The following is a 12,084-nucleotide window of genomic DNA, read 5'->3' on the forward strand; positions in this document are numbered from 1 at the left end:
ACACCTTCTGGTTACGGTAGTTTCAATACTTGGGTAATCGCCCAGAGTTTCCTGAGTGAGCATCGACGTGGTGCCGGACTCCTCTGTTGCTGGTTTTCCCCCCTTTTACAACAATTGCTCTTTATTCTTTCAAAGTTCAATTAGCTGTTTGCTAGTTTTCATTCAACACAGTTTGGTTTCTTATCGACTCTCCCCTCGACTCACCGGCTGTGATGAATCGCTTGGCTTTCTTTCTCCTCTGAGTCAAGGTTGGTACCACAGAGACAAGCGTCTCTCCCCGGCTTGCTTATCAGCGGAGGAGGGTCTTGTGTACCGTAGACATCTGCTGCAACACACGCTGGTTATTGTTCACAGTCTTAGGATTCCTTCTGCGGCGGTTTCACAGGCATTGGTCGGAAAGGGCAAGAACGCTTTTCTCCTCGCCACTCTCTCGGTATGTGCCATCTTTCTCCTCCTCTTCAACTTCTGTGGCGAGTTAGGTCCCTGGACATGCGGTCTGCCTTGCTCGTATTATGCTCTTGTGCTCCACCTTTTATCCTGTGGGGAAGGGAAAGGACAGTCAGGTGTGTGTGGATCGGGACAATTGCCTGACCCTTGTATTGGAACATGTCAGGTAAATAGCTCAAGTGTTAGTCCATCGTCCTTCGTAATGTGTGAAAGTATTTGCGTAGGGAAAGGGAGGTGGTAAAGTGCTTGTGTATCCTACGTGGTAGGTTGGGGAAAAGTTGTGGGAAGAAGGGGCATACCGCGTCTCAACCGTCGGGTGTCCCACTTACATTTCCTGAGGACCTCCCATCCAGGTGATCCTCCCTCACTGGTCCACTCCCAGGAACTGGATCCGATAGCGATGGGCGTGTCCAGGCCACCTGGATGACAGACCCTGGGGACTAGTCAGGGTCAGGGAGACACCTTCAGGTTTCTTACAACACACTGACAAACTGAATGTTACGATTAACATGGCAAAACAATGATAATCATATGGCCTCAGGCAAATTGGGCCATTTTTAGATTTTCGATTAATGTGGGAAGGCAACCAGCCACATCTATGCTAAACATATAGTAAGCCAAGTCTACCAATAAAGGGAAATGTTTAATGGTAGTGAAGGGGGTTTTAAGCCAATATACAATATAAAAAATACCATTAAACAGTTCCCTTTATTGATTCGTACATCCCCCCTTCACCACTCATCTGTGCTTAGCAGTAGTGCGAACCAGAAACTGCATCATGACAAATATGTCCTCATTGGAGCAACAACAAATTCAATAAGGACGTCTAAGAAGTCAAACTACCAACTGCACCTATGAGAGGTTGAGATATATTATTGAGAGGTATTCTTCCTTTCCTCACCTTCCCCCAGAAGCTCACTAGCTCCAGAGCTCTGGTTCTCTCCAGGCTGGACTACTGCACTCTTTAAGTCTGCCTGCTTCTACTCTCCGCCCTCTACAACTCATCCAGAACAGGACTGCAAGACTTGTCCTTGGCCTCAAGCCCAGGGATCAGATCTCTCCAGCCTGAAATCTCTCCATTGGCTCCCAGTGGCTGCAAGGATCAAGTTCAAGACCCGATGCATTGTCCACAAGGCCTTCTGGGGCCTGGGACGACAATACCTCCAACTCTCCCTTTGGAAATATCTTCCAACTCTAGCTCTTCGCTCCTCCAACTCCCTCAATGTCAGTCGCTTCTCCAAGCAACTAGTTGGAGGTAGATCTCCTTCTTCGGCTAGTGCCTCCCTCTGGAAGAAGCCTCCCTGCCTTTCTGAAACTTGGGCAGAACCATCTCCGGTTACGGAAGCACCTCATGACCTTCCTCTTTGCTTCTGCCTTCTCTCTTCCTCTCCCCTGCTGATCTCCTGTCTGATACTGCACTGGTCACCTGGCTACCCTCTGAATTCAAACCCAGGTCCCTGCCCACCCAGTTGCACACCCGCACTGCCTCCTGGCAACCCCTGCACTTGGGTCTGTATCTGCAACCGTACAGTCCCCTTACCTGCACTTAATGGACACCTGCTGTCTGCACTTAACCCTTGCACTTGCCACCTGCTGGCCGCACTACTTATTGTTTTTGATCCCATGTACGGCACTCGCCCATCTTCCCCTCCCCCTTTTCCTCTCCCCAGCACCTGCACGATCTCAATGTCAAAAGGCCTAGTAAGATCGTTGTCTTCTCTGTTCCCCTGCCCTGCCTCGTTGCGCCTTGAAACACTTGTTCATAGGCACGTTATAAATGCCATATCATATCAGAAACCATGTTGTGTGACTATGTGTTATTTTCTCTAAACAATGGGCACAATTACATTTCCAGGGGTCATAAGCGATTATGCAGAAAAGGAATCCTTGTATCTTCACAGTTCTACGAGATACGTTTACATTTCTGTGTTATTGGTCATTGGCTACCCCCTCCGACGGGTCATGTCTTGGTTGCAAAGGGGAGCTGAACATCCAATGTCTGCCGAATGGAGTTTATGCATGTTTAGCAATGGTATGTAAAGGGCTGCCAGATATTAACGATCGACAAGAATATCACTCCTAACACCAAAGGTCATTGCATATGTGAGGCCGGCAACATCATCAGCATTGTGCTTGCGGATCCTGGTGTGATCACTCTAGGGGATTTCTGAACGGGAGGAACCCAAGCAAAGGCATTGTGTTGCATACACATCCCTATACAAGCGACAAAGGTTGTTACTCCTGACAGTGTCCAATGAATACCCTCTTCCACCCTTTCCACTCTTGGCTCTATGTCTGCATACGGTGCTGGTTTCTACACTGGACATGCATGCTTATGGATGCTGTAAGCTGCACTTGGGTCTGTATCTGCAACCCTACACTCCCCCCACCTGCACTTATCAGACACCCGTTGTCTGCGTTTAATCCCTGCACTTACACCTGCTGGCCGCATTACCTGTTATTTTATCATGTGTTGAGAACTTTCCAATCCTCCCCTGCCCTTTGCACTTTCCCCCTTCCCTCTCCCCTGCACTTGCGCATTCTCAATGTCACTGGGCCTAGTAAGATCGTTGTTTTGTCCTCCTTGTACCCCTGCATTGCCTCGTCGCGCCCTGAAACACTTGTGTATGGGCGCAATATAAATAAACTATCATATCATATCATAAACTATGGCAAGCTATCACTCCCAAACTATTGGACATTTCAGTGCATTTGCTGCAGCGGCGGTCATCTCACAGGGGACTGCAGGTCCCAGATGCCTTGGCACACCATGTCCCATTGTACGTTCTCACGTACATTCTAGCACCTGAATCAGCGCCATCACAAAACGGCCCGCTGCACCTCCTTCACTATAAAGAGTCGCTGTGAACTTCCATCCAGTGCTTCACGGCTGCTCCGCGTACCGGTGTGCTGCCTTGGATGTCTTTTGCCCGTTTTTCCTAAACTTGCTGTTTGTGACCTGTTGGACTGCTTGACTACTTGATTGTGAGTTGGATTTTTTTGCCTTGAAAAGCTTGACATCTCCTGCATTGCAAATTCGATTAGTTTGCCTGGATACTTCTGCTCCAGTTTCCCTAGTAGTTGGTAAACGCACTTCCTTATTGATTTGAGACTTGGATTGTGGCGTTTTCGTGACTATTCCTGGATTGTGTTTGCCTTCTTGTTTTGGATACTTCTAGTCCCTTGGGTAACCCTTGTGCCGTTCGTGACAGCCCAGCACACGTGTTGCCCTAGTTATTTGAGGACTGGGCCTGTCCTCCATCAGGTGTTTCAATCCTTCCTGTATTCATCAAGACACCTACTGGAACTTAATCAGGTATATCATAGTGACTTGGGGGGCTGGGTTCTTAATTGCTTATTGTGTTCTAATTGTGCCCCCCCCCCCTTGTATCTTTACAGCGCCTGTAAGAAGGTTCAGCGCACCGTCCCTAGCCTTTCGCTCAATCATCCCTTTGAGGCTTACATTAAAAACCTTGATGGGGCTATTGAGTCGAAGGACTGTTGTCAGCTTGCCTGAGAATCCCTTCCAAAAGTCGGTAAGCTTTACAGTGAGCCCTGGAACTTGCCTTGCCCACTTAGCACCACCTGCCTTTAGTGTAGAGAACTTGGCTAGCTGTCTAATCCACTTCATGTTTTTTTGTCCTACAGCACATGACTTAAGGCGTGTATGGCTAATTCCTCTTTTTAAAAAAATCAATATTAATACTATGAGTTAAGCCCTTAATTTATGGAAGTCATTAAATTGCAAATACAGTATTTTCGCAGTGCATCATATTTTAAGTCTAGGGGCCTCATAAGCATGGCGGTCCGGGAACTACAGTACCGGTAAGCATGCCGGTACCGTAGTTCCCGGACTGCCATACTACGAGCTGTGCTTGCGGCGCCTGTTAGCCCGCCGCCTGGCGGGCAAAGCGGCAAGGGCGAGCGCAGCATGTCATGCACCGGCACCGTCGTTGACGGTGCATCCAACGTCCCCATTCCCATTGAACCCCATGGGGCTGGAATGGGGACTGACAGGCACCGGCACCCGGCAATGCAGGGATTACCGGGTCCGGCAATGTCGGAATTACCCGGTAATTCCTCATTGACAGGTGCCAGTAAAAATGCAACTCCGGCGGCAGCCGTGCCCGTTTTACAGGCATGGCTACCGCCAGGGTTATAATGAGGCCCTAGGACTCAAATAAAAAAAAAAGTTCTTAGGTTACTTGACCTTGTATTTGTTCTTTTAGTTACCTTAGTTTGTGTGTCTTGATATTTTGGATGAAATGTGAATCTGTACTTCATCGATTATTGGTTGTAAAACGTTTGCAGTTATACTAATGTTGTTTTATTACAATTGCATAATTTATAGGTTCATGCACTAGCACTTAGATACTCATTCAACCTCTCATTGAATGGGGAAGTTACACCATGACCCAACCCATTCCCTTTGTGTGATCCGTGCCATCATTTGACAGATGATATCAGATGACACAAAATACAGGATGTATATGGATGGATCTTATGCGTGATGCTTTGCTTTTATGGCTAACGCTGAAATAAAGATATATACTAGTGCTACTACAGCCGCCATCGTCTGCCTTCTAGCTGCAAGGAGGCAAAATAAAGCGGTCCCTGTGCATGGTTCCTCAGGTGGACCGGAGTGGATTTCATGTTCTTGCATAATTATCAACCTTTAACAAAAACTATAGATCAATCTAAAATAAAAAACAGGTTTTGGAATAGTATTATAGAACATTTCCAAAAAAGTTAACTCAACATGCTCTGTAAAAGTGTTATAAAAATGGAAATGCACTTCCTATTGCTCATTTCTTCTATTTGCCTGCTCCCTTTCTTTTGCCGCTGTGTCTTGGAGCTTTTCCTAACCTATAAATAATCAAAAGTCTCCGTCAGAAAGGGGCAAGGAATTCTTTGACTCCAAATTGGCTGCCAAGGTTGCCTAACAACTCACAATCCAGTTATGTTGTGAACTTTTCTAATCTTGACCAAATCTCCAAGAACCCAGTACTTCGGCTGACTAATGCCCATCCCTCAGATTCGCAGATTTCACTGGTAGTAATGTGGCATGGCACTGAACAAGATTGGTAACGGGTCTCTTCTAACTGGTGTACAAACTGTTTCTTTAAACTTTGAACGAGATATGCATTGTGTGCATGATGAGGATACCACATGCTTTGCTGTATGGGCCAACGCGCACTCAAGATGCCCACAACAGTGCTCAGGCAGGGCTTACATAGTTTGTAGGTTCACATTCCAGAACAGTGATAAGGCAACTCACCTCTGGAGGGGCAGTAGTTCCAAATTACGATCCCAATAATTACGATCACAATAATTACGATCACAATAACTGTGAAAATCAGCAAACCAATTTTTTGATATATACTCAAACTTCTCAAACGGGAGCATTTCCTTTTACCTAAAAAGAACAAAGAGGGTTTAGCGACTGGACACTAATGAAAACACAACTAGAGATAAGATTGGGTGGTTCTTAACTGAGATATATCAATTTGATAACACTACTTGAATAACAGGCATGAAAGAAAATATTATGCTTTGAACACAAACACAAGTGTTCTGTAACAGTACAATTAGGGAAAGTAAGACTAGACATAAGGGTTTAGATAGGTGTGTTTACATTTTATTACAAGAATCTCAAAAAAGCGCACATAAATGACCATTAGTCGTGATAATTACTAAAAAAATAATTGTCTGTTAACACTGGTGCCATTATGGCAGTTTCCTCTGGAGGAAAGCACACTTTTGTCACACTATCACGGCAGCCGCCTTAGTTGCCCTGCCTCCTAGGACGGCACTCTGTCACCACGGGGTCCAAGCTGAAATGTCCTCTCACAGGCTGTCATGGCAGCCACCTCACCCTCCCAGCACTGACTTGGCCCCCACTCCATTCACTGCTGCTGCAGGAGCCACTGATGGGGGGTGGGGAGGGGCGGTGGATGGCTCATCTCCTGGTCTCACTGGTCCTTTCCTTAATCTAGGTGCTGCTCCCCTTCAACAGCTGCTGCAGTTTCCTGGACCTTCCCTCCAAGCCAGCTTGTCATAATTGTAAAGATGTGTCTTTGCTGAAGAAGACTCTCAGGCACCATGTAATGGAAGATAAACTGCTATACTGAAGTCCAAGTTGACAAGGTCACAACGCAGGTAAGTTCTTAGATAAGTTACAAAGAAGAACTAGGAAACATCCACTGGCACCCTATCTCAAGCACTCCTCTCACCAACTGACAACCAGGGAACACTCAAGGGCTCTCCCACACAAACATTACACTCATGAACATTCCACAGGCATTCCACATAGCTTGCTTGCACACAGCCCAGGACATGGGAGAACCAAGACATAAGACTCTCCTAGGCTATAAGCAGGAGCTCAATAGCATCAAGCTCCCTAAAATTTCGAACTCTGCAGTACTCTAATATTCCATTCAGGGATAAAACCAATTTAACCAACTGCAATTTACCAAAAATAATACAGCGATTTGGGAATCAAGCCGTGGGAACATGTCGCCAGGCACGAAAAACCTCAATTGGTTGCCTGTTGCAGAGATGAATGAAAATCAACACAATACTCCTAAATACCTGAACGTACCTACACATCAGCTGAAATCACCACAGGGACCAGATGTGCAAAATATGCCTGAACTCACAAAACTAGTCCGTGGGAAATTTCAAGGAAGAGGGGGAAATTCAGATGGTGGCAATGTTAGAAAGTGAAATGCGAGTGGTCTGTGAGATTTTAGTGACAAAAGCATGGCAAGTACACCAGGTTGTGGGGTATTTTCCAAGTGTTTCTTTGACGTTTTATGCATTTTGATGATGCGCATGCATTTTTGCATGCCTTGCTATGTCATATGCGGTTTCGGGTGCGTCTGCCCATCTGGTCTGTGACTGAACTAACCTGCTCAAATTCTATGTTAGAACACAAAATGCGCATACCCAGGGCTTGCAATTTAGATTGAATAAGCAGGAGCTACAAGAAGCTCCTGGGTACTGCCAGTAATCCAATGGAGTCATCACGGATTCCCCGGCAGTAACCTCCTCCCATGTGGCTAGGAGACGGCAGCCACTTCCTGATCCTGGGGGCGGCTACATGAGGGAGGATCACTTGGGAGGTGACAAATACCGGGGAGATGTCATGACTTCATTGAATGAGACATGATATCCCCTCATTTGCCCTGGATACCAAACATCCTAAAGGCCTATTGCCATATATCTGTTTCTCCCCTTTAGGGAAAGTAAACAATCCTCCCTCCCCCTCAACATCTTTCAGACCAACCTGCCATTTCTGGTCTAAAAAGCAAAAGCCCAAATTATGGGACTATTTTGTTATGTGGATTTAGTGAGAACGAGTTTCCAAATGCTAAACATCAGAAACCATCAGTGGACTTTCCCACAACCAGCCAAATACTGAGACGAGGAGGATGAAGGAATTGATGCAGAGCAACAAACAATGACTGTGCTAGTTGTTGAATTAAGACATCTGCACGCAGGACCTTTAAAAATGGTAACCGAAATCAGCAGCGGGTGCAGCAGCTCGGGAAAGGACAAGGCTTCTCCAGCGAAGGCGGATCGAGGCTGGAGGCACAAGCTCGTGTGCAGAAGCTGGAGGCACGAGCCCGTGTGCAGAAGCTGGAGGCATGAGCCAGTGTGGCGGAGCAAAGGTGCTTGCCAGCAGAAGAGGATCGAAATGTTGTGAGAGAGAGGTGGGCCCTGGAGACGATGGGAACCGCAAGAGAAACCCTGGGCGTCCACTAGCCAAGAAAAGCAGCATTTACCTTACTGGGAGCTGGGGAGAAGCCAGCGTGCAGGAGTGGAGCCGCAAGAGAAGCGAGAGAAGCTAGAGAAACCTCAGTCTCGCCCAGACTGTGGAGCAAGCAGCAGAGGAATGTTGCGCAATCAAGACCGAAGACGCCGCACAGAGCTGGTGAGTCTGCCAGAGCAGAATCGGCACCCTGTGGTGTTTCGGCGACCGTGCCAAAGAGACTTTGAACATTGTAAAAATACAGAAAGTGAAATACCTCAAAGATTGTTTGTGAAGCGAAAGGGCAGAGTGCCAACCCAAACCCCAATAAGAAGTGAATGCAAATGTGCGGGGAAGCTTGAAATGAGAACAAGTAGCTATACCAAGCCAAGAGGTGTACATGCTACTTGGTTGTAAAGAGGAACTATAACAGGAGAAAGTCCTGGCAAGCAAACACCAGGCACATGAAAGCACAAGAAGGGAAGACCCGGCAAGCATATGCCAGGCAGTTGAAAGAACAAGAATAGAGGTCCTAGAAAGCATACACCACGTAGTTGAAAGTACAAGAAGAGAAGTCATGGTAAGCATGCACCAGGCAGTTGGGAGTGCAAGAGGGATCCTGGCAGGAGAGTACAACAGGAAGTTGCAAGTATAAAAGGTCCTGGCGGGGGTGGGAGGGCGGGGGGGGTTACCAGGCAAATTGCAAACCTATGAGAAAGACCAAGACCAGGCAGTGCTTTGTTTAACCAAGAAGGAACTATTGTTAAAGAAGACTTATACGGTTAAACAGTGTTTATAACGAACAGGATGGTTGTGGGCCAAGAACACCACAAAGAACTGTTAGTCCAAGATACATTATTACACTATTGCAGATTCCAGGGGAAGGGAAGCCCCCTCTGGAAGCCAGGTGTTTCCATCTTCGAGAACATTTATTTTGGAGTTGTGTCAATTTTTTTATTTATGAAGACTTTTTGCAAGCATCAGGTTAAAGATATTTTGCTTTTTACTTTTTTGTTTGTAGTGCAAGGGTCAGAATAGAATGTTTGGCCACAAAGACATGTTTTCATTTCTGAAATCCTGACAGACAGTTCCTTAGTTTTTGGTTATTGGTAAGGAAACTCCTCTTAGTGCAGGGACACGGGCATTTTCCCAACCCAAATCATTTAATAAAAGCCTTTAACCAAAAACATGGCAACTTTGTGCCCGGCTTTCATTTCTGACTCCTCAAAGTATCCAGCAGTAACCAGTCACAAGGAGCTCCAACTGGAGAAGGAGGAGCAAGTACATAGCATTACGCAAATCTAACTTCCACATGAAATGCAAAGATATCATTATACCCATTATTTATGGCCCCTTATGCTTTAAATGTCATAGATGTGTCCTAATATTTAATTATAGATTATCCCAAATGCACAGAGTTAAATTCACATAGGTGTTTGTTCAGTATCAGTTGGCCTCGGGAGGCAAAAGAAGCTCCTTGTTACTGCTGGTTTTAAGCTAACCAGGCTCTTCTAGGCTATTAGCAGGAGCTAAATAGCTCCCAGCTACCCTCAATTTCAAACCCGGATACCAACAAAGTCAGCGAAACATGGCAATTGAACACCCCTCATACAGACATAGAACGTTAGAACAGTATACCTTTAAAGCCAACATACGTACCACACCACAAGCTTATGCAGCCTAGCACCACAGGCAAACAAAGCTCTCTTTCGGGCAGAGATGCCTCTATGCTCTGATCGCAGAACACCTATAAACTGACCCTATATGCAGAGCTGAGGGTACTTCCATCTGCACACAACACAACAGCAAAGCTATCTTGCATTTTCTCCTCGGAGGACTAACCTCCCCCTCCTCACTCCCACTCCCCTTCACTTCACTTTTAGATCCACCAGAGCATCTGAAGACCAAGCAAATGGCAGCAGAGCACAGTATAAATCCCAATGTGTCAGTGCCTGAAAATCTCCAAAAATGTTTAATAAAAAATAAATAAAATGATTGCTTCACTTCTTGCAAAATCTAATCTGCTAGGTTGCGATGCAACTTTAAAAATGTCCAGGGACAGTGCTCAGGGTATTTCATACTTTTCAAATGAAGGATTGAGTTACCCAGTGTTGGTCACTGTCCGAACTGTGTCAGGTGAAGCACCAGCTATGTTGTCATCACTAAAGGAAAACTGCAGTTTTCTTTGCCAACTCCAGCAAGCTTCATCTGCCTGGCACCATCAGGCTGGGGCAGGTTTACCCTTTGAAAAATCAAATATTGAGATTTCTGCTTGCCGAAGCGCATGAGATACACATTGAAAAAATAAGCTTTCCTGGATGTCCAGGGAGTAAATGCAGAGACTCCCCTCTTATTTAAGAATTAAACCTCTCTATTGCGACGAGATGGCAACTAGATGAAACGCCCTCAGCAGTCACATGTTTCACCTGGATGACACCTTCATGGGTGATATCGGGTGAGCCAGAATTATGTAAGGCAGGCATGGTATCAATGATGTTCAAGGGTGTTTATTGAACTTCCATGGGTTGAAAGAACGCCCATCTAACCCTAAATCTAAGGATGGGAGGAAGCTACGACCATCAAAGTAAAGATAACGCTATCCTAGTAGAGTCTTGGCAAAATAAAAAGGACCTATAACTAAAAAAACTATTGCCAATCCTTACTTCTAATAGCAGATGGTATGGGAAAATGATGTAGGCAAAAGAAGAGTGTCAAGAAACAATATGTCAGGATAACTTGATAGTTCGCTTCCCTTCCCTGCGTTTTCTGCACAGGACAAGGCGGCATACTCTAGCCCAGCACACACTTTGGCTTCTATAGCACGAGGATGTTACAGAACACAAATATCCGGGCCTTCTGCGTCAAAGTCTCTTTTCCAATAAAAGTCTCCTGTTCGCAGAGCGCCTGGAAGAACGAACACGCTATTTCCTTTCTCATCAGGATTTCCACATCAATAAAAAGTCTTTGGGTGCACCGCTCACCCCGGGTATCCCTCAGTCGGGCTTGGACACTTTTTGCCAATTCACACCAAATTTTCCTCGTTCACTTTGGGGTCTTCCTCAGTCGGGCTTGGACGCTTTTCTTACACAACTTCCCAATGGGTCTCCCTCGATCGGGCTCAGGCCCCTGGTTAACTCAAAGTCGCAATAGGCCTTCCTCAGCTGAGCTCAGACCTGTGTACATTTCACTTTCAGTTTTACTTAAATCGAAGACTTTCGACTGTGCGATGGATTTTTCAGAGACCTTCGTACGACCACTATGATTCACTCGTTTTGGGCTTTCCTTTTCAATTTTCATTCGCATATCAAATTTTCACGTTGTTACTTCTTTGTGAGATGCATTTAGTCAGAGACCTTCGATTGAGCACACAGTGGTACCGGACCACTCTGCAATCTTGTATCTTTTGTTAAATGCTCAAAACAATTATCAGCTTGGTCCTTTACTCGCGTCTTTTATCAAACGCTTCAACACTCGCTTTAAGATAGTGTTGCCGCTTGCAACCTTTGTTTAGAAACAGACCGGCCTTGCACAGTTTCCTCCAACTCACTGGCGGTGTTACTCCCTGCTTATGGCTTTGATCTCAGAGCCAAGGACGATACCACGGAGGATGTTGCTCCTCCCCAACTCAGCCAGTCATGGAGGAGGGCCCCGGATATCTCAAAACACACAATGTAGGATTCTTTAGCTTCATGACCTGGCTTTACACGTACTGCTTTCAAGTTCTCAAGAGTATAACAATCACTCACCCCCCCTCCCTGATACTCTGATCCTCCCACGCCTTTCCCTCCCCCCACCCGTCTTTTATCCTCCTCCTCATGTCTCTCTATCCCTTCCTTGTCTCCTCTTTATCCCCTCTCCCCCCCCCTCTCTTGCCTTCACCTTAT

General features: G+C 46.1%; 1 protein-coding gene across 2 annotated transcripts in view; it reads right to left on the reverse strand.

The window, feature by feature from the left end:
• LOC138580163 (C-type lectin domain family 2 member B-like) overlaps nucleotides 1-12,084 on the reverse strand; it is a 388,930-nt gene that overhangs the window by 242,450 nt on the left and 134,396 nt on the right. The window contains exon 2 of one of the 2 annotated variants that reach the window (XM_069650491.1): nucleotides 5,726-5,863. The exons of the other annotated variant lie outside the window; for it this stretch is intronic. Within the exon in view, the coding sequence (XP_069506592.1) occupies nucleotides 5,726-5,863 (138 nt within the window). The remainder of the gene's footprint in view (nucleotides 1-5,725; nucleotides 5,864-12,084) is intronic. 2 annotated transcript variants of the gene reach the window in all.

Source organism: Ambystoma mexicanum, chromosome 3p (assembly GCF_040938575.1).
Source record: "Ambystoma mexicanum isolate Mex_15411 chromosome 3p, UKY_AmexF1_1, whole genome shotgun sequence".
NCBI lineage: Eukaryota > Metazoa > Chordata > Amphibia > Caudata > Ambystomatidae > Ambystoma > Ambystoma mexicanum.